At 40.0% G+C, this 22673-nt stretch overlaps 1 protein-coding gene across 1 annotated transcript in view; it reads left to right on the top strand.

Annotated features, from left to right (window-relative positions):
- The first annotated feature begins 1299 nt into the window (after nucleotides 1-1299).
- The window catches only part of galnt18b (UDP-N-acetyl-alpha-D-galactosamine:polypeptide N-acetylgalactosaminyltransferase 18b), a 197144-nt gene continuing 175770 nt past the window's right edge, over nucleotides 1300-22673 (top strand). The window contains exon 1 of the mRNA XM_034680878.1: nucleotides 1300-1622. Coding sequence (XP_034536769.1) covers nucleotides 1607-1622 — 16 coding nt within the window. The 5' untranslated portion in view covers nucleotides 1300-1606. The remainder of the gene's footprint in view (nucleotides 1623-22673) is intronic.

The following is a 22673-nucleotide window of genomic DNA, read 5'->3' as shown; positions in this document are numbered from 1 at the left end:
TTACTAAAGGTGAGGAATAGATAAGGTATGTTAACGCTAATGAGCTTACAAGCAACTTCAAAGATGTGTTGAAACTTATTCTTGTTTCTCAATGAGGGATTTCCAACCAGGTTTTAAATCCATTGCATAACAAAGTGCCATCATTAACTGCACACTCCAAACCAAATGAGCTATAACTATAACTTTGTGTTAAACCCTGAAAGTCTGAGACCAGTAAACACAAGAGAGGAAGCTTATATGGAGAAAGTCCATTGCAGCTCAGATAAAGAACAAAGAATGTATCAAACTGTGTTATATATGCACCTCTCTGGTATTTGAACCTTTTAAAACATTAAACAGGTGTTAACTTATTTTTAAAGGTTTTATGGTTTAATCAGTACTCATGAATTTATGGAGTCTTTAATCCTATATGGGTGGACAGGCCCCAAACTATTTAAGCAACCTTTTAACACCCGATGTGCCTGGGCGGCCCATCAGGTCTGTGGATGCATCTCTGCTGGTTGTGCCAAGATCCCGCCTTAAAACATAAGGTGACCTGGCCTTTTCAATCAGAGCTCCAAGTTTGTGGAACTCCCTGCCACTGACTATTAGACAGTCCACAACCTTAACTGCTTTTAAATCCTCACTAAAAACATTTTTATATAAGAAGGCATTTCTCCACCCCTAATTCTTGAATTTGCTCTGCATTCAGATGTATTGTTTTGCTTCTGTCTTTTTTTTTCTCCCCCCTGTTTGCACCGTTTGTTATGCTTTGTAATTCTCTGCTTTTTTGTTGTGAGCACTTTGTAACCTTGTTAAGAAAAGTGCTATACAAATAAACTTTATTATTATTATTATTATTATTATTATTATTATTATTATTATTATTATTATTATTATTATTTATCATCTCAGGTTTTCAAATCATACAGAAATAAATTTTCCCTTTAAGCTTGTTACAGTCCATGACTTTATCCCACCTTAATTCAGTATGTCACGTGAACTCAGGCATACAACGGACTATGCTGTAATAAGCTACCCATAGGCGGCGCCAGGGAGGGGCTTGGGTGTGCTCAAACTTCCCTTGAAAAGGCATAGCACCCTCACAGCACCACCAAGAAATTTCTGAGATTTAATTACATTTTTGATTAAACTTTTAACTCTGAGTCCTAAATATTTCAATTTAAGTCAAGACCACTTAAATATCTATTTGTTCCCCTGAAAAAATAAAATTAAAAGCCGAATCAGATGATTATTTTCAGCCAATTACGCAGCACGCATTGAACCTTTGACCTTACGTACACCTACTTTTTGTTTGAGCGCCACTTTACGCTTGTTTGGCAACAGTGTGTTTCACAATGGATCGGTTTGTCTTCATAAATGACCGCTCAGTTAAAAACAGCAAAGGAGAGAGATGGTGATCCAAGTCAGGATTATTCAGGTGCTGTTTTATGGAGCTGAGGGAGATTTAGAAGTGTATGTCACTGACAAGGACTAAGACGAGAGGACGGGGACTGGGATTTTCTGTTGAGGAATCAGGCATTGCCAACGATCATCCCCGTGAGTGTCCAAGTTCTTCAGGAGTGCCCATCCCTTCGTGGTCAACCATAACAACAGACTGTTTATTATGAAGACACCTTTTGGTAAGAGCGTCTTTTCCTGGCTAATGTGCGTAAATTCAATGCATTTGATTGTTGAGGCACATGCCTAAATTCCTGGAGGCCTACTTATTCCTATGCGTTGCTCATTAATATCATGATGAAGAATGGAATGCTGTTGATTTTGTTTGATCTTTGTATGTGAGCAAATATGAGATGTACATCTTGTTGCGTGTGTGCAGGCCCTGTCACTGGCTCAGGTGCGTGGCGCGTAATTCTATATAACTTTGGTTGTAGGCAGGGTGGTTTGTTTGTCATCAGCTGAAACTTCCACCTTTTGTTTTACATAGAAGACATTATAAATGTCACGGAACATAGTCTGTACGAGACTTTGCATGTGTGCGCATGGGTGTGTATGTGCGCATGGAGTGTTGGCAGAACATTCATTTAAATATCTTATATTTGAGCGCACTATCGTTGTAAAGATGAACTGGTAATATCCTCGATCAGAAATAATCTTAAGGTCATCTTTTCTAGTCTAAATGTTATTTTATTGGTCAAATTAATCTATTAAAAATATAGCGTACTGGTATCAATGGACAATTTTCAATTATTTAATTGAATCAGATTCAGCCACACATGTCTTGACCTTCAAATTTGAATAATTCCCTCACTTCTTAGTTTACCTTCCTTCTTTTAAAAGTGCAAATTGTATGAAAGGTTGTGTCATGGCCTCAATGCAGGAAGGCCTTGGTAGTCACTCACCTTCCCCCAAAACAGCGCCCATGGTGCTCAGTGATCCTGACCTTTACAATCTAACTACAGTCATACCAAAATCAAATCAGCCCATGATGTGTTTCCTCTTTCTTTGTGAGCCCAGTGCTCCTTACAGTCTTATTTTCTTCCTATGTTTTGTATGCATGCTGGTGCAGGGGCAAACTGTTTTAGCCTGATATGAAAGCAGGAAGTGTATATTTATCTCATATTAAAACAGAAAAACGACAGAAAGCTGAGCATATTTCATGGAGACAGAAATCTCTGTGACTTAGATTCCCTGCATTTGACTGAGCATTTAGGCTGAAAGAGTCGACTGTTGTGTGGGTGAGGAGTGAGGACTCTTCATGATCCCACTTACTCTGCTTCTGCACCTGCTTCTGTGCGGATCCAGTGGTGTGAGGAAAGTAGATCCTGCAGTCTCTTGGCTGAGTGAACCTCTCTGTCTGATTCTGAGCAGAGAGGTTCTTGGACCAGTTGCCTTCTGGAGCACCAGAGTGGAAAGTATTTAGGACCCCCCCTGAGAGCTGTCTGAGGTGATTAAACCATTACCTGGTCTTTGTCAGAGAAATGTCAGTGTGTGTGGACCAGGTCTCTGTTGCTCTGTCGTGTGGACAGTGTTATGTTCTCTCTTATGTGACCCATAAGTTCATCTCCTTCTGCACAAGTCGACCCACAGAGCTGATAACTTCCTCTGCTGCATCCTCCACAAATCCACGACTGTGTCTTTCTTCTGTTGCTGACATTCAGAAGGGATTCTGTCTTTGCACCTATAACTTCAGGTATGCAGGGCTTATCTCTGCAAAATGAGAGTTACATTTTGTGTTGAATCATTTTTAAAATCACAGTATCAAAGCACATGGAGACACAATGTTGGTAAGAAACCATAAAATATATTCTGGTTCTGCAAATTGTAGTATCAGCAGGACCTGTTACCTTAAACACTCCATAAAGTGTCATTCACCCAGCTCTTTCAGTATTAGATACATTAAATACACACACATACCTCAAACCACCAAATCATCTGCTGAGACCCTTCAATTTGTCACAGCCTATGGTTTGACAACCACACGCTAAGACTATAAAATAAAATCCATTATGCATGTTTTTACAGGTTTTTAATCTTTAAAGGGTGTAAGTGAATAATTTTCTGTGAAGGGAGCGCTGGCTTCTGAGATTAGGCTCCCTACAGCAGCAAAAGAATTTAAAATTTGAGACACTTGCATGCACCAAGTGACTGTAGCCTCCAACACACACTGCTATCAGTGAGCACATTTGTTCTCACAGGTATCTGAGCTTATAGGCCGCAACTTTCCTGGGGGCCTGAGGCCAGCAAAGACAGGATTTAAAGTTTTGTTCATAGGTGAAGTCTGCTGGAGTTTTTTTACTGGAGAAAAAGAGAAATTAAGAAGTATACATTATAACTTTTTCCCTATAGAGGCACGGACTTAAAAGGAAGAAAACTGTTAGAAAGCAATGTGCAGACAATGCACAACTGCGCACATTCAGTGATGTGCTTCTCTATTTTTTCTCAGACTCTCTGGACAAGCAGCCTGAACTCATCACTTATCCTAACATTATCAAGCTTTCTCTTTGCTTCATGTTCCTCATCCTCTTGTGTTTGTGTTTGAGAGAAAGGAAAGGGAGACGGAGAAGCAGAAAAAGATTTTGTGTGAGATAGCAAACAGCATCAGCCTTCAGGAAACACGCTCTGTTTTTCATTTTTATACTGCCCGTGTTTGCAAATATAAAACATGGATATGAAATCAAGAAAGCTGGGAAAAGCATATATGTGACGGCTTAACTCCAGCATGTTGACTTGTTGCAACTTGTCATCCTGTTGTTGTGGTGCATATTTTCGCCAAATCTTCTGAGACAGCCAGATGTGTAAATCACAAAGATCCTGTGGTATAAAGTTAATTTAGTTGCTGGCTGTGATAAGGAACCAGTTATGGCTCATTTGGTGTTTGTTTTCAGAAACACAATTGTCATGATATCCCAGAGTAACTACAGCTGCTGCCTGCATGTGGATGTTTTTCTTTCCAACACAAGAGCCAGTTCACCCCCAAAGCACATGAAGCAGGGAGTCCATGTCTGCCAGAGAAATTAAGATACAAGGATATAAAAATCTTGTCAAAGCATACTGAACTTGTTGGATTTGAACCAATCTTGCCATTTTCCCTTCAGTTGTGGATTACAAAGAGGCTTGAGATTTGGATTACAAGTTGTCTCTGCTCTCACAGCTGCTGTAGGCGGGTGACTTTTCACAGTCTTGCATCCATCCTGGGCCGTCGGGCTCTCTTGCGGCTGCAAGAGGAGTATTGCTAGGCCAGTGATACCCCCACCTCACTCCCTTTAAAAAAAGGATTGAATTTGGACTGACCTTTTAAAGTATACTTGGTGCAGCCCGTGGCATCAAATAAAAGCAGTGTAGAGTTCTGACTGGTGCAATCTCTTTGTTCTTCTTCATCAAGCACTGTGAAACTAAAAGGTGAGTAAGCAGGGGCAGATCCAGATTATTTTAAGGTGGGGGGCACCGGGGGGTACAACCATAGACTGTAAAAAATATGGACGTAGGATCCGTGACGTCACCCATCTGTTTCTGAAGAGCTGTTTTCAGACCAATCGGCTGAAGCAGCCATATTGCTTCTGTCGAGCCAGTGTGACGTAAAGAGGCGGGCTTTGAGCCTCCTAGCCAACAGCTGCAGTGTTCCTGCAGGCAGCTGTGCCTCTCATTGGAAGACTAGTAATCTCAATAACTTCGAAATTACCGAATTAGAAAAAAATCCCCCCCCCCCCCCCCCCCCCCCTCACAGTGAGAGGACATCGAGAAATTAGCTTTTCAGACTACACTCATCTTTTGTACCAGGCTGTAAACATGTTTATTAATGCTGCAAAGATCGTCTTTTCCCCATTCATGTGTATGTGACTTCCAGTACTTCCGGAGCCAGCCTCAAGCGGATCCTCGATGAACTGCAGCTTTTAACACTTCCGCATTGACTCATATTTTTAGACCGGAGGTTGCCGCTTGGGTACAACAGTTAAATCAGGGGGGCCATCTCAAAACAACAGAAATGAAGGCAGCGCCGACTTCAACATTTTCGACCATTAAGTACTTACACTCAGTTGTCATAGATAGTATAGAAGACAGTGCTTTGATGTCTTCATCTTTCTTTAATTACACAAATGAATGAAGGCTAGACTTTTTCTCTGCTTCATGCACACTGGAAGTAAATCCAGTTTTGCCAGACAGCCATACCACAAGCTTCTATACCAAACATTAGTGGTCACAAAATAATCAGAACAAATTACATTCTCACAGAGAGAGCAATAATATTTATTATGACTGCTTAGTAAAAATGAATGATAAACAACTTACAGTTGTAGTTCCACAACTGGACTGGACTGTTGCTAAGCAACCCAAACATGCCTCTGAACTCTGTAACTCAGAGTAGATATTCTGTGGTGCACAATAGACTCAATCTTATAAATTCATTTGCATGTTTTACTTTTTGCAACCAGTTAAATAAGATTATGTTGTATGATCACCTGTATTGTATCTGTATTTTTGTGATGAAGAGGAAGTGAGTGTAATTATAAGGACTTTTTAAAAATAAGATATATCAGACAGAATTATTTTCAAAGCATAAGTATCTTATGTAGATTACAAAGCATTTCTTGAACAGATCTCTAAGCAATACAAATGATGTAATAACATCCTGAGGTGGCCAAGTCTGATCCTTTATCACAAAAACTGAACTGATATAAAACTACATTCTATCAGGTGAGAAATACAAAAGAGCAAATAACATATTGCTACATGGTGGGTTAATAATCAACAGTCTGCATTTGGGACCTTTAGGTGCAGCACATGGCTGATTGGGTGCAGGTGTTTCTACTGATGCTGTCATCTGAATCCGTATCAGAGTCAGTGGTCTCTTTCCTGGCTGCATCTTTGACACAAAATTAAATTGCATCATCAAAACTTTGTTAACTGTATTTCTAAATTAAACTTCTATCATACTTTTTTACAGCAAAGCATAAAGAGCAGATTTATAACATTTTCTCCACATCACCTGGAGGTCTGTGTCTGCTGCTCTGCACGCAAAATTAAATAAGCATCTCACTGTTTCTAATGCAAACTTACAGAAATCAACAATAAAAGTAGTAAGCTAAATGTTGTAGTGAGTGAAACATGCAAAAGTTCTCATGAGCCTAGGGAATAAAGGTTTATGGATCAAGTGATCTCACCTGGAACAGACTGAACTCCGCGACGGAAGTCCGCGAGTGTGTCGGTGTTATAAAGTTAGTGTTGGTCTGCTGCTGCTATTTCCGGTTTGAATTTCAAATTAAGAGCCCCTTAATGGAACGAACGGTGATCACAGAACGGTGGGTAGCGACATTGATTGACAGCATGAAGGCCCAATGAAATTTTGGGGTGCACATGGGGGGTCCAATCAGATCGCAGGGGGGGCGGGTGCCCCCCCGTGCCCCCACGGAAGATCCGCCACTGCAAGTAAGCCAAGAAAACATTTTCAATTCATATTGATAATACAAAAATGTATACTCTTGCACTTGTAGCAATATTGCACTTGTGTCCAGAAACCCACAGCAATAAATCAACAGCATTTAAATGCACATTACAATTGTTCACCTTTAAATATAAATGTACAAACGTACCTTTGCTCTGCCTACCAATGGTGCAAACATTTCCACAGAGCCCTGAGATCTGTACTGTTCATGGCATCACGAGGCTGACAGCGGCCACACACATGACACCCAGCCTGACGATAGCTGCTCAGAATAGAATAGATCTTTGTCATTGTACATTGTACAACGAAATTGAAATGCATCCTATTTATTAGTGCAAAAGATGCCGTGTCAATGCATCATGCATCAGCTGAGCGTTCAGAGATGCCTCCATTTATTTAAATTCTAGTTCCAGGGCATCAGCTTCCAACCTGGGAACATGAATAACTCACTTCAAATGGATGGGCGGTGCTGGCCACTTACAACACTTTTCTGTTTAAACACTTGTAATTTATGAGTTGTATAAGCTTGCTAAATTTACAATAAATAACATAAACTGTAGTGAAAGGCATCTAGTGGACATTCAGTCATTCCTCCTTGAATATGCTCCAAAGGTGTACTGTGTTTTACATCTTCTTAAAAGTTATTAAGAAAGTACCCCATGGACTTACATAATCCAAGTCCCTGAGCTATTAGCTAGCCACCATAATGAGTGCTCAGATCATTAAGAGGAGAGATGTGACTGACATGAGCTGTTCTTTCAGTTGCCATGTCAGGGTAAGCGGGAATTTGTCTGGAGGTAGGTCGGTAGTTAGTTGCTAGGTGAATCTCCTCCCCCTCAGCTTAAGCAGTCCTTTAATAGAAGTTCCCTCATCTGTTGAACCACAGTGAGGGCTAAGGATTGGACCCTTTAAAGAGCTGTACCGGTACCTCCTGGACAAAATTAAACTCATGTTGTTATCATGTGAAAATAACTGGATAAAGTGTGAAGCTTTCCTGTTGCTGAGATTAAGTTTCCTCTGATCCTGCAGCTCTGTGTTCCTCCCTGTCCCTCTCTTAATGTGTTTTATCTATGATGTAAGAGTGGCATTAGTCCATATTTTCCCTGTGTTTACTTCCTTTTTATGTGTTGCTTCTATTCCACATATGTGCAGTGCTTTAATCATTCAACAAGATGCATATTTGTTGATGCAATTGCATATTAATGTGAACGCATTACATACTTACATACTTCATGTCAGGAATCTGTTTTCACTTCTCAGTCCCCTCTCATAAAAATCATTATTTCCACCTCATAGAACAAAATTTATGCACAGCAACGACAGGTATTGATCTGACAGTACTGAACGCTGGCATGCTGCAGAAGACCCTAAAGGTGTATTGGAGCATGGTAATTAATAACACAGACTTTAGCGTCCATCATAATGGAAGTTTGGCTTTGACTCCTGCATGTAATTACAATTAAAAAGCTTCTCATCAAGCATACCAAGTGTGAAAGTGAAGAGTTGATTTTAATTTGCTCTGGCATGTGTAAGGTAAGGGATTCAAACTTTTCAATGCCACTAATGGGAAACCTTTATTCATGAATACTCTGTAGAACTATTTGTGCAAGCTAAAACAGCAGAGCCCAATCATCCTCCATAATGGAAAACGAGAAAAAAAAAACTTCCTCATCATTAATTTAAAACAAAAGATCTCTCATGAACAGTGTGGAAACAATGTGTCAAGTAGTTGCAATTTGTCAAGCTCTGTAATTACCATTCCTCTTAAGAAAACTGTAAGGGCCTTTTTTTTGCTATGGCAAAGCCTATTTTCTGCCCAAACCTAATGTAGCTCAGAGTTTTCATTTCTTAGCATCCGAAGCAGTAAAATGCCTTCAGTGGGAGCTTGCTCACAGCACCCACAGTCGAAAAATAGTTCAACTTTTGGAACACTGTTAGCTTGTCCATGTCACCTGTCTCTCACCAACCAATCAAATTCAAGAAGGGAAGGGTCTCCTGATATCAACAACTATGGCAAAATTAGGACTGCATTAGTGCAATGGACGTCTCCAATAAGATCTCAGATTGATCCCTGATTTGTTTATTTATTTGATTCATTTATAAAGGGACCATGTCCAATATGAACATAAATGTTACCATATTACAGGCATAATCTAGTCACAACTCTTTTACAGTGGCTGACAATCTCCTTGTATGGTTTATCCAATGCTGAAGTGTTAAAAACTGCAGTTTCTCGAGTGTCCGCTTGAGGCTTGATCCGGAAGTATCGGAAAACAAATACACACAAATTCAAAAAAGCCAATCTTTACAGCAGAATTTTTTCATAATGGCAGTTTTAAATATATTAAGATTACGAGTTTTCCATTATGAGAGGCACAGCTGACTTGATTGACAGGCGGGAGCATTGTAGCGGTTGGCGAGGAGGCTCAAAGCCCGCCTCTTTACCTCACACTAGCTTGACAGAAGTTAGGTTGAGTTCAACACTTTCAATATGGCTCCCGCCGACGGTTGGCTTCAAAACAGCGCTTCAGAAACAGATGGGTGATGTCACGAATACAGTCTATGGTCTAGAGCTGCTGCCAACGCCAGGACACAATTCCTTCCCATTGTTTTTACATTTTCTTTTTAAAATCCCATGAGTAAAAGTAAATACAGAGCATACGGAAACATTTAGAAAATTTACTAGTCATTACTAAGGGAAGCAGAACTGCCAAGACAACTTCTGTAACAGCAGTAAGCTCCAGTGAGAAGTGCACGGAAATCAAGGTCTTAGGCGCTGCCAGTGCAAACAAACAAACAAACAAACAAATAAACAAACAAACAAACAACACTGTCAGTAGACACAGGCCCTTACGCTGCACAATTCATGAATTTTCTAAGGTCAGTCAAAAAACTGAGTTATAAGGCAAACAATTACAGATGCAAGCCTTGAAAAAAAAAATATACAGAATTACACAAAGAGTGTAATTCTGTATTACAGACGAAGGTAGAAATAAGGCTCCTCCTCATGGATCTTCGCAGTAGTTGTTCATATGGGCAGTGGGAAGCTGATGGTCACTTATACTGAGGAAGTATACAATAAGATAAACATATGGAGCCTTTATCCAGCACCAAAGCCCCACCACTTTGTGCAGTCTCTTGGATGAGGCCATAAAAGCTGCCGTTATATTCTACTGAAATGAATTAGCATTTTTTCCTGAATGGCATTCATTCTGATATTGCGTAACTCACTTTCATGAGTCCTCCTCTGAGAGAATCAGAAACCAAAAGGGAGAAATTATAAGTTTGTATTTTTGCATTAATTAGTCGGTTTGATATTTGTTTACATAGATGGTGAATGAGCAACTAAATATAAATATTCACCAGGGTAAAGTGGAGGGTAAACATCAGTTGTCAGGCTGCATAGCTAATCAGCTGCTCAGGTTGTTTTCAGGCCAGATAGATGCTGGTGTTCAGGCTCTTACTCTTCAATACTTATCTCTCTACGATTGCACCCAAAAAATGTTCACTTTGGTGCTTGTTTCCAGGAAGGAACTGTCAATCAAGCACAGACTCGCCCCTTTGGCCAACCCCAATGATGTGGTGAACCTGAGTGAAAAGATAAAGGTGCTCTCAAAATCAAATATTACGTATGAAATTCACCACTGATTGAGTGATTTTCATCAAGTCACAGCTTGAATAATGACTTTAATGTTTTCCACTTGAACCTTGGGCTGCTGAGTGAAACACGCAGCCGCAGGCACAAACCCAAACAAGCACAAGCCAAATACACAAGCTTTCATCTCTCCATATGCCTCGCAGGCAAGACAACCGTGGTCAAAAAAACGTGAGGACAGGTTTTTATGTGTCCCAAGGCCTTCTGCCCCGGCTGAAAAGAAGAGCTGGATGTTTGAATCAAACAGACTCTTTCGGACTGAAGGTCAGGATGTACCGACAGATGATTTCTCTCTGAAGCTGAAAACTTCAAAAGAATCAAACCAAAACACTTCCTGGTGTTTGTTTTATCTGAATTTTTGTCAAACGACAGACTATTGTTCAGAAATCTGTAACCTGCTGTTTTAGAATTATTCAACACTCTCTACGGATGAAACTGCTTCTACAGAGCTATATTACACAGCATTGATACAAGAACAACAGTATATAATGAGTGTGGAATATGCACAACACATGTCAAAGATGCTGTAGACACATGTTGAATTTTTGTTTTGTTACAGAAGTGGTGCGTTTGATCTGTGCAGGTTTACTCAAATCTGTGACCTGAAAGTTTTATAAACTTAAGCATTCTTTTCAAAGATAACTTGAGAACTTCCACTTGCTGATAACAAAAAAAGAAAAGTGAAATTTGATTGAAAACTTTTATGAAATGTTCCTAAGTAGACCTTGAGTGGGGAATTCTTTGTCAAAACAAAACTTTGAAGCAGATAAAAACTATTTTTTGCGAGGTATCACACAGGCAGTGCAGGCTCTGGTTAACACTCAAAATGCTCAGGGGAAGGTTATCATCTTCCTCATTCTGCATACACTGAAGCAGAATTTAGCTTAACCAGCATTTTAATACAAAACCACAGAGGAGCTGAAGTGTACTGTAACCATAAACATCACAGAAGAACTTGCAACATCCATTAAGGATTCCTTTAAGGCATTTGAAGTGCTGAAAATACAAATAACTCTTGTTTTAAAAGTGAGAAGGAGGTTTAACATATTTTAGTTAGATCCATACATCTTCTGCAAGGAAAGTAACAATTACATCAGATCTGTAATGTGAGTCTTACTAGTATCTGAGACGCAGTTTGAGTTTCTCAAAGGAAAAAAGTTTGCGTGACAGTTTCCATTGCATTCAGTAAAGTCCACAACAATCAATTTCTGTGTAGCTCTCTTTTGTGCAATCTCTTTTCATCATGAGGAGTTTGCAGCCCTGCCAGCTACCAATGTAATAGTTGAGCTCAGCCTACAGTAACTTTGAAAGTTATGAGGTAAGGATGGACCCACTGCCTGAGACCAATTAGCCCGGAGTCACAACCCTACCTCCAATCTGCACAGATGAAATGTTCAAACCAAGCCAGAAACCTTGATGTAGTCATAGACTCAGACCTTAATTTCAGCAGCCACATTAAGACAATTAAGTCAGCCTATTATCACCTTAAGAATATATCAAGAATTAAAGGACTTATGTATCGGCAGGATGCAGAAAAACTCCATGCATTTATCTTTAGTAGACTAGACTACTGTAACAGGGTCTTTACAGGACTCCCTAAAAAGTCAATCAGACGGCTGCAGCTCATACAGAATGCTGCTGCTCGAGTTCTAACAAGGACCAAAAAAGTAGACCACATCACTCCAGTTCTTAGATCTCTACACTGGCTTCCTGTCTAATAGAGAATAGACTTTAAAATCCTGCTGATGGTTTATAAAGCACTGAATGGTTTAGGCCCAAAATACATTGCTGATCTGCTGCTACTGTATGAACCATCTGTACCTCTGAGGTCATCAGGTACTGGTCTGCTTTCAGTCCCAAGAGTCAGAATGAAACATGGTGAAGCAGCGTTTAGTCATTATACACCATATATCTGGAACACACTCCCTTTTAACTCACTTTAAATTAAAATTTTAATGTAATTTTTAATATTTCAAATTTTCCTTTTCTTTTCTGTTTTATTATATTTGTCATTTTAATTATGTTCTTTTATGCGTGTCTGAATGTCTCCAATGCTTTTAATGTTTTAATGTAAAGCACATTGAGTTGCCCTCGTGTATGAAATGCGCTATACAAATAAAGCTGCCTTGCCTTGTCTCCGGTCACTTGCTCTCTTGAATTGAAGAGTCTTTTCTTTCCTTTTTTATCTTTTAACATTTTTTTAAACAAGTTCTTTGACATGAAGCCTCACACAAATGTACAAATAATGCTGTAGAGCAAGATAAGAGGGAGTAGAAATTCACCATAAACGATCGAGTTGATTGCTTACAATCAGTTCGCTTTGCAACGTACAATAAAACAGGAGACCATCTTTTAAAATAAATGTCCATCTGAAGTCTTAGAGGGAGCCTTAAAGGGATATTTCAGGTTTTTTTTAAGTGGGGTTGTATAATAATAATAATAATCTTTATATATAGAGCACTTATCAAAATCTATGTTACAAAGTGCTTTACAATGACTCAAAGGACAAGAACATTTTAAAAGACCATACAGTAAGTGCAAGTATCATAACTATTAAAAGAACATAAAACCATAAAAACAAAATAAAAGCAGGACCCTGTGCAAGACACCTTGATCAAATAAAATCAGGAAATCCATATGATAAAAGTATGTTTTGAGCAATGACTTAAAAGAGAGCACAGAGTTGGCCAACCTTAATTCCTCAGGTAGTTGATTCCACAGCTGGGGGGCCCGGACTGAAAATGTCTTGACCCCCCTTGTTTTTTAGAAGAGTTTTTGTGACTGAAAGTAGCTCTTTGCCCGAGGATTGCAGATAGCGCACTGGAGTGTATGGTGTTAAGAGGTGAGAGATAAAACTGGGGCCGAGACCGTGCAGTGCTTTTAAAAGTAGGAATAAAATCTTAAAATAAACTCTAAAACGTACTGGCACAGTATGATTTAGGTGTAGTGCTCCACTTTGTCACCAGAAACCCCATTTGTATTTGCAGATGCAACACAGATGTGCTCTTCTGCCTGCAGCGCACTGGATTAAAATTAGCTACTTTACGTGACAGAACCGGCCCCATCTGTAGTAAGCTGTGGCCTAGCTTGGGGACTGATTCTCCCAGCAGTTTCTCATTGAAGGGGCCGAGCTGACTGGCATCCATTGTTGCTAGTACAATTACTGGTGACATGTTAAGGCTGATTTATACTTCTGCGTCGCCCCTACGCAGCAGGGGCTGAAGCGGACATGAGCCCCACACACTTGTGTGTCGATGTGTCCGTGTCGCGCAGCAATTCTCCTCCGAAACGCTTGAGGGCAGTGTGGTCTCTCTGATAGCCGGTCGCCTGCTTCCGGTCCTGCTACGATCTCTGTTTACTTTTCCACAGAGATTCAGAGCGTGTTATGTTAATCTACAGCTGATACATGTTGCTGTTTAACATACAGACATGATTACATGAAGAATAGAGAGGAGGAGATGAAATACACGGCCGATGTGTGGCCGATGTCCGGGATCCCGGAAGTGCTGTGAATGCGGGAAAGACAAAGCCGTCGAGCGGACCAATCACAGAGCTTGCGGTCCGCGTCGGCTCTACGCGTAGTTACATTTTGGAGGAGGTGCACGTCAGCTACGTGCGTAGGCCTCTGCGTAGGTACGGGAGCTACGCAGACCTACGGCGTAGGCTACGCCGTCGATTCGACGCAGAAGTATAAATCAGCCTTAACTCTTACAACCCCACTTCAAAAAACTGAAATATCCCTTTAAAGCTGCTGTTGGTAGTCATGATATAAACAGCAATTCGGAGAGAGATTTCGAATGTCAACTACCCCTCCCTTCTCTGCTCCCGTAACCTCGCCCACAAAAGATCGTTGTGCGTGTTCTATGAGGAAGTGGTGGCTTCCCAGCTAATCAGGGCGACGTAGTGGGGCCGCCACTCGACCAATCAGGACGGAGGATTGGAGATTAGCTATGATTAGTCCGTCATAATGGGAACAAGGGGAATAATAACATTGCTTTATACATAGGCATTGGAAAACACAGAGATTTCGCGATAGTCTCAAATTACTTCACTTACTGATGAGTACTGATGGGTATTATGACCTTTTCTCCAAACCCAGCAGAAAAAAAGTAACGTTTTTGACACCATTCCTACCAACGGCAGCTTTAAGTCTTTGGATCTGTTGTTTGGAGGTAGACAAGAGACATTTAATTCAGTTAATTGTGATAACTCTGTATGTTATTAACAGGAGCACTCTGAACACAAATTTTCTCCCCCCCAACCACTAAAGAATGCATTGCCAAGAAGTGTCTGGTGAGGGCTGAATGGTCTGTCCAAGTTCAGTGTTTCCCTGTATTTTAACCAGACAGTGTCCTTCTAAATAAATATTTTGCTATATATATTTATATTTATAAGACTCAAACCAAAGATCATCACAAACCAGACTGCATGGCTGTTGAGTTTCAGCCCCTTGTGTTCAACAATGTGCCTCTGGATGTGGATGATAAAACAAAGATGCAATACAGATTAGAAAAAAGAAATCTGGGCTGAACACAGAAATCTGCTGATAAGCATAATCCCAGAAGAACAGTGTAATTGTACTGTGTGGAAGACGCCTCAGCAGAGATCCCATACAGATAAGTGATGCCTCAGGGTCGAGCTGCTGACTGCAAACAAGTTGTTCTCACTGGGGGGATGAACAAGACAGAATATGTTTGAGCCAAACTATCCAGATAAATGAAAGAGAGGATTCAGACAGTAGTGGATGTTCTTATTTATGGGAGGTAAAGCCCAGGGGAACTCATCAGAAACATCATCAGAGCAGCAAGAAGAGAAAAAAGTAATTAGACCTTTCCCTGAGAGTGTTTCCATTGATTAGAATAATTCAAGGGTGCCACTTTAGTCAGAGGTCAGAGAGAGGGTGAGACAGAGACAGAGGAAGAAACAAAAAAAGGTGAAGACATTTTTTAATGTTAAACAGAAAGGAAAAATTAACAACTCAATAAAAAACATTTAAATGAAGGAATGACTCAAATTAAAATATTCACGCATTCATCTTGAATCTGTTATTTAAATTACTGGTTAATTAGCTGAAACTGTGTGTAAAGTAATATAAAGAATAACATCCCCACATTAAAATGTGCCAAAAGGACTACATATCTGTTACATACTGTTCTTTATGAGATGTGAACTTACAATATCTCAGATATCTAGAACGCTGTTGTTACACAGAGATAATGCTCAAGGTAATGACACACTTTATCAGCCAACTGTCTTCCAAGTAAATACTTAAAGAGGTGGTATGAAGCCTTTTAATTTTATGAAACAAATATTAAGTTAAGATGTTGGACTAAATTTAAAATGATGGGGTAATCATGTGTTTGAGTAATCCCAGGATGAGACTGCCGGCTGTTCTGAATGGCTTTTTGAAAAAGTGACTTGAGAATTGAGCAAGACTGATACTCTGAAGACTTAATTTGTGGCATCATCTATTGATGAATCTCTTTAAAAGAGGATAATGAATGCAACACTAACCAAAAAACTACAACAACAACAACAACAACAACAACAACAAATGTCCTCTTCTGTTCTTTTTGCTGAGGATTTTCTTGTTGTTTCCTTTCCAAACTTTCTGGGTCAGATTTGGGCTCCAAATCATATGAACATATTATACAATTTGTCAAATCAAGTTTACTTAATGACAACAACTTTATAGCATGGCAACAGTGGAGGAGGCTCCTGAAGCACTGGCCGGAAGAAAGTAAACATTTAAGGGGATGGAGTCTTTCTGTGGCAATGGCTCAAATGAAGCTGTTCAGACAGAAGCTGGAATAAGGGTTTTCAAAGACACCAGGCAGAGATGAACGAAGAGTAGTTTGAGCTCTGAATCATGTAAAGCTACTAGAGAAGTATCAGAGACAATATGAAGACTGAAAATAAGCCTAATATCTAATTTTAATACCAGATGATTCATGATGGGTTGGAAAAGAAGTTGTCAAAGTTCTTTCAGCCCATGTTACTGTGACTAACTGAGAATGGGAACATAATGGATGTAAAGGTGATTTAAAAATGCTTGAAAATGATCTTAAAACTGTGACACATTACTTAATTTGTAAATATGATTTGGGCTTCAGTTGGTTCTTTTATAACGAAGACAACAACTTTGACTGTATGATCCCAAGCTACTCTAAGATCTTATCAATTCTCAATCAATTCTCTTCTTTTGAAATCTTTTGAATACTGTGTTCGAGGCTACCTTTGAGGGAAGAAGGCCTCACGTTTTATAATGAAAACTTTTGGTTTTGCTGTTAATTGTGCGTGTTGTGTTTCTGTAATGACAGTGTGCTGCTTTCATTGGAACAGAAGGACATTTCAAGTCCATTCATGTTGAGATTTTGACCTACACATGTTAAAACAGAGGCCTTGAAAACAAATTGTAAACAACCTCTCCAACGTTTCTTCAGTCTTATTCTGGCAGCGTCATGTCTTATGCACAGCTCATCTCTCTATTGAAATTCTAACTGAGAGTGCCACTGATCTTAAGGTGCAGAGACACAACCTGGCTCCTGTGTAAATTCCACTGATTCAAACACCAATATGGGGGCCCAGATGACTTGTGTGCCCTGTGCAGGTTTAAATGGCCTCATAGCTCATTCTCAGTCCCAGGCTAGACCCTCCTCTCTTACATCACATGGACAGTATAAAACCTAATCAGAGGCAGTCATTTATCCTGCTGAAGGAAGATGACAGCCATTACTGGACTGAAAATGCTGTGTGTGCAGGTACAACACACTCGTATATAATTCCTATCAAACTGCTCATTAATATTCAGAGTCTATTTCCAGCTTTCCTTACAGGATTTTTTAATGTGCATGTGGAGCTTTACATACAGTACTTTGTTGGAAGATGGTGACCTTAAGAAGTAAGCACTTATAGAAATCTGTGAGAAAAGATGTGGACCTCTCGTGCCTTATCATACAATCTCTTATTTATCTTCCGGCTGTGTAAGATGCTTGATTCTGATTAGTCGAATTCCCTTGACGATGGTTATTAACTCTCGCTAACATGAGCGGTGCCAGAGGCAAACTGATCACACGTCAGGTCAAATCAATCCATGGAAAAAAGTTCCGGCATGCTTGTTGATACCATAGACCATAAAATGAGATAAAACCATTGGCATCATATTGGTAAAAAAATGTGGTTTTTGATTAGCATGCTAATTCGGCAGGCTGAACAACACGGATATTTGCATATTGGATCTGTCCAGCAATCCGAGCAACGAGCAGAGCAGGTGAAAGAAACTTTAACCATGAGCTGTGGTGATGATAGCAGCAGGGTTAAAAGTTGTGACATTTGCCTCGCTCAGAGAAGGAGAGCTGAATCAGGACAGTTTAATGTTAAATCGACCCGAAGAGGCAGATAAGAATCCATCACCATGGAACGCTAACTGCTGTGGAGTCACTGGGACTATTTTTAAAAACTGTTTACATAAATCATTTTAAATCAATGAAATCATCTTTTAATCAATGTTTTTTGCTAACGTGTATCTTAAATTAGTAGCTGCGTAAAAACTGGGATAATATTTGGTTTGCAGGTAGTTATGGGAAATAGAATCCTGACAGGGTGAGACAAGACCCCGACGTAAAGCATATATTATCCCTTACATATTAGGGATGACCACAATTAATCGATTATCGATTAATTGATTGTTAAGAAATTACTCGAAACACGCATTTTTGTTATCAATTTTCCGTCACGTTGAACAAACATCATGTGGTCTCATATTACACTCAGCTATCAGGGAGGTGTTTTAAGTTTAAAGCATGTTTCGATGGGAATCAGCTGTTAAAGGTGTTGTGCACAGCGGAGATGCTCTGCTGGCGGCTGCGGCTGCGCGTCAGGTCTCCCCGTGCGCTTTTTTAAAAGAGGATCAATACGCAACTGCTGCCAACAACGACACAGACACAAAGGTTGACAACTTTAAACAGGACATTTCCCACCTTTGGATACGAAGGCAACAGACAGGTGGGAAATTCAGGTACGCTATGTTTGCAGACCAGCAACATCAGATCCGTCTGAGCTTTTCTGCAGCTGGACTGATTATGACCCGGTTGCGCTCCCGGCTGACACCTGATTGAATACACATGATTATTTTTCTCAATAAGAACGAGTAGACAGAAAACTGGACACTGGGAGTCTGAAGTAATTTTCTGTTATTAGTCTCAGCCTTCACTTAATAAGACTATGTCCGCGTAGAATATTTTAATGAGCCTGATCGTTGATATTCTGCGTGTCAAACATGTTCCCGTCAGTTAGATGCATTTTGTTGCTGTAGAAAATATTATTAAGGGGGAAAACAACGTATTTGGCCATTTTTTTGATGTAAGAATAATAATTTTTTTTTTTAATCAATTAATCGATAATTGATCGTTAACATTTCCAAAGATTGATCACGGAAAATACTTAAAATGTACATCCCTATTACATATGATATTATTAAAGCCCAAATATAAAAATGATATGGACCCAATGGAAGCTTTTCATTCATTAATTTTTTTTTTTTCACAAAGCTTCACAAAAGGATGACATCATTTGCTTTAAAAAAACACAACAATCCCTGATAATGGCTACCATAAACCATGAAATCTTCTACATTTACAGCTCGCAGTCTTTTCAAGAAATATCAGTGAATTTTGTAGAGGCTGCAAACCTAACAGACGGCAGGCAATGACAAAAAAAACTATGACTTTTAGATTTACTGCCCTGAATTCTGTCACCATCATGTCAGTGGATGTGTTCTTTGACACATTAAGACAGGTGGAAACAGGAACTAGGGAGGGAACAAAATAAGTGGACTATATTTTTCCGGGATGACCACCGACTGGATTTGTTTGTTGCTTCGGATTTCCCATTCCCCCCCATGCATACTCATAACTCTGTTTACCCTAAAGAGGATTTTGTTTGTCTAGTGCTTGTAGAAAATAATGAAATTCCTTGCAACATGTTGGACAGTTTCCCTTTCCTCCACAAGTGTAAGAAATTGAAAATCCCCCTTCTAAGAGAGAGAGAGCTTTCTGGCCTCAAACAGAGCAGTAGTCCAATGTCAGAGTCACTAACAAGGACTGGTGTGCTGCCAAGTGTGGAAAAGGAAAGTAAGCCCATTTGTTCTTGAAGAAGTGGAAAGGCAGTCCTTTTTATAGTGTTTTCTGACAAAACTTTAAATAAATTGTAGGTCTGAAAGTTAAAAGGGACTATGGGTTTGGTAACCACTAGATGAATGCCACAGCTGTTTATGTGTGTGAGATTTAAGGACCCAAACACTGGCACTGAGGCACAAAAAGTTGGCAACAAACAGGCAGCTGCTCAAAGCACAGGGAAAATATGTCAAGAAGATAATCAGCTACAGGTGAATAGAAAGAGATTGCTGGAAGTAGAAAAGTGGCAGACAAACTGGTAGAAGTCATGTTGGAAAAAAGACCTCTGTGTTTGTTTAGAGGGATGCCAGGGCTCTGGGTGAACAGATTAGTACTGTGGACAGACGGAGAATATGCAGCAGGGCAGGAGAGTGGATGTTGACAGCTTTAAGACTTGGGAGTAGGAAGAGGATACTTGATGATTGCCAGATCCACAGTGGGGTCAAAGCCACTGATGGGCAAACTGAAGAGGGAAGCCTAAATCCAAGCTTTGTGAATGGGACCTCTCTCTGGTAGATCATCTGGAGCCTCAGGACAGAGATGATGAGTGAGAGGAGAGGATCACAATCGTCAGAAAAGGCAGCAGCAGTCGAGAAAAAAACTAAGTAGGTAAAAAAAAAAGAGAAAATGAGGGATGATTATCACACTTTGCTGTTTAAAAACTGTTGAAACATGTTTGTTTGTTCTCTCTAAAACTTGATCATTTCAAAATTCATGAAAACATATTATACCGTATCCATTCACAAAACCAATAACACAACCCTTTAACAGATTCATGTGTACTGCATGTGATTTACAATCCAAATTTAGGAGGAGAGAGGAACTTGAAAAACCTCCTGCATCTTTAAAGTCACATGGATGGGAGCATTATGGTTTCCCTGTGAAATAAAGTGATGAAGGAAGAAGGTTGGTGGAGAAAACAATTACGGTATGTAGACTTTGTGGCACGAGAACACCGTATGAGAGTGGAAATACATCGAGCATGGCCACCCATTTGAAGCGACATCACCCTGGTGTGTCAGCGACAGGAGCCAAGACGAAGGCTGCTTAACAACCGCTTATCACTGCGGCATTTAAGCAGCCCTTTGCTGCAGCCCTTTGCTGCAGAATCGGACCGGGCTAAAACTATTACTAAAGCTATTGGGGTGTTTATTGCTACAGACATGAGGCCATACTCCTTTGTGCAAAACAAGGGGTTTAAGCAAATGCTGAATGTGCTTGAGCCATGTTATGAAATTCCGTTGCGCACCCACTTCAGTGAGACGATTGTGCCAAGTCTGTATGAGCAGGAGAAGAAAAAAATTGTGGAGGAATTATCCCGGGTATCGTCTGTTGTGCTCACCACAGATGGGTGGACTTCCAGGGCAACGGAAAGCTACATTACTATGACTGCTCATTTCATCACAGCGGAGTGGGAGATGAGGAGCCCTGTGATGCAGACACGCCCCCTCTTCTTAAAGGAAGAAGATATGCCTTATATTGCACTTTAAATTGTTTTTCATTCACAATTCAATGTTTAAAGAAAGAAGATATGCCTTGAATTGCACTTTAAGTTGTTTTCATATAATTTAAATGCCTGAATTGGACATTTTGAGTTGAATGTTGTTTTTATTTAATGGGCAAAAGTTTACAAGTGTTTTACAAAATAAATGGAGGACAAACTTATATTTGTCTTGTCTTCTTTCTTTTTAAAATTTTTTTTTGCTGATCCGAAAAATGATCCGATCCGTGACTCACCCCTACCCTTTATGTAGAGCTGGGAAGATTAATTTCCTAAAGTTAATTTTAATACTTGGTGTTCCTTCCTTTAAAAAAATATTGCTTTTACAATGTTACTTTTATTTGTCGTTTCACAATGCCAGTCCAGGTCCAGCTTGCCAGTTAGTCGGTAGATGGTTTTATTACCTGTCACTTGTTCCAGCATATTTCAGAGAATCACATTCACAGGCCAGATGGGATTTATAGTCGTTGTAGTCTGCTATTGATCTGTCAGAGAGTTTTCTTCAAGGTTTTATCATCATTATCATACTGTTGCCAAAGATTCACATGTTGAGATTTTTTATTAAATAACTCTGCTCCTTAAGGGTTTAAGATGCTTCACCTGAACAACCCACCTGAGTGTGCAACAGGTACTACAACAGAAACAGTGCAAAACAAAAAAGAGGAGAAAAAGACAAGATGGAACTTGGAAAAGGTGACACTTTAGCCAGAACAGGTTTCCAATGCCTCCCTAAATGGCTGAAATGCAGCAGGTGTCTTGAAGGGAGAAAAGACAAACAGACAGCTGAGCACACACAGCCACACTGAGCAGATCCAACACAGCCTTATGCAAGCAACACACAACACACACGGACAGCAGACAGGCGGTGAGTGTAATGATGCAGCCACAGACCGGCTTCCCAGCAGTCGGTGATGCTGCTGATGCTGTGTGTGTGTCAGGGATAAGGTTGGTTATATGACAGGGAAAATAGATTGCCTCTGAGTTTAGGGTTTGAAGATTTTTCAGTTCTGAGGAATTAGCTGGAGGAGGTTGGCTCCAGATTTATGGAGCTTGGCAGGAAAATGCTCAGCGCCTCTTTATTTTTCTTCTTGATTTCTTTAGACAGCAAGAAAAATGAGACTCCCTCCGGACATGAGGGGAAGGAGAGGTCAGATAAATAGGCTGCTAAGCACTTGCAATGATTTACACATTACTGTGGCTGTTTAAAGTGAAATCCAACTTGATTTTGGAGTAAAGGTGCTTACTGCAAGTACAAATAATGCTTCCTGAACCTCATGAACTGGCTGAAGTAAATCATTATTCACAGATAGAATCATTGTAGCTTCTCCCAGAGATGACTGAGAGTCTGGCTGTAAACTCAGCAGCAATTTCCAAGGGGATGGAAAGAGTCCAAGATTTAACCGCAATAAAGTGCTTGTTTTCTCACAATACTTTTTAACTGACCTATAACTCTGAACTGAG

The sequence above is a fragment of the Notolabrus celidotus genome, chromosome 3 (genome assembly GCF_009762535.1).
Source record: "Notolabrus celidotus isolate fNotCel1 chromosome 3, fNotCel1.pri, whole genome shotgun sequence".
NCBI classification, from domain to species: Eukaryota; Metazoa; Chordata; class Actinopteri; order Labriformes; family Labridae; genus Notolabrus; species Notolabrus celidotus.
The sequence above is the reverse complement of the archived record's forward strand: the minus strand, read 5'-3'. Positions and strand labels throughout refer to the sequence as shown.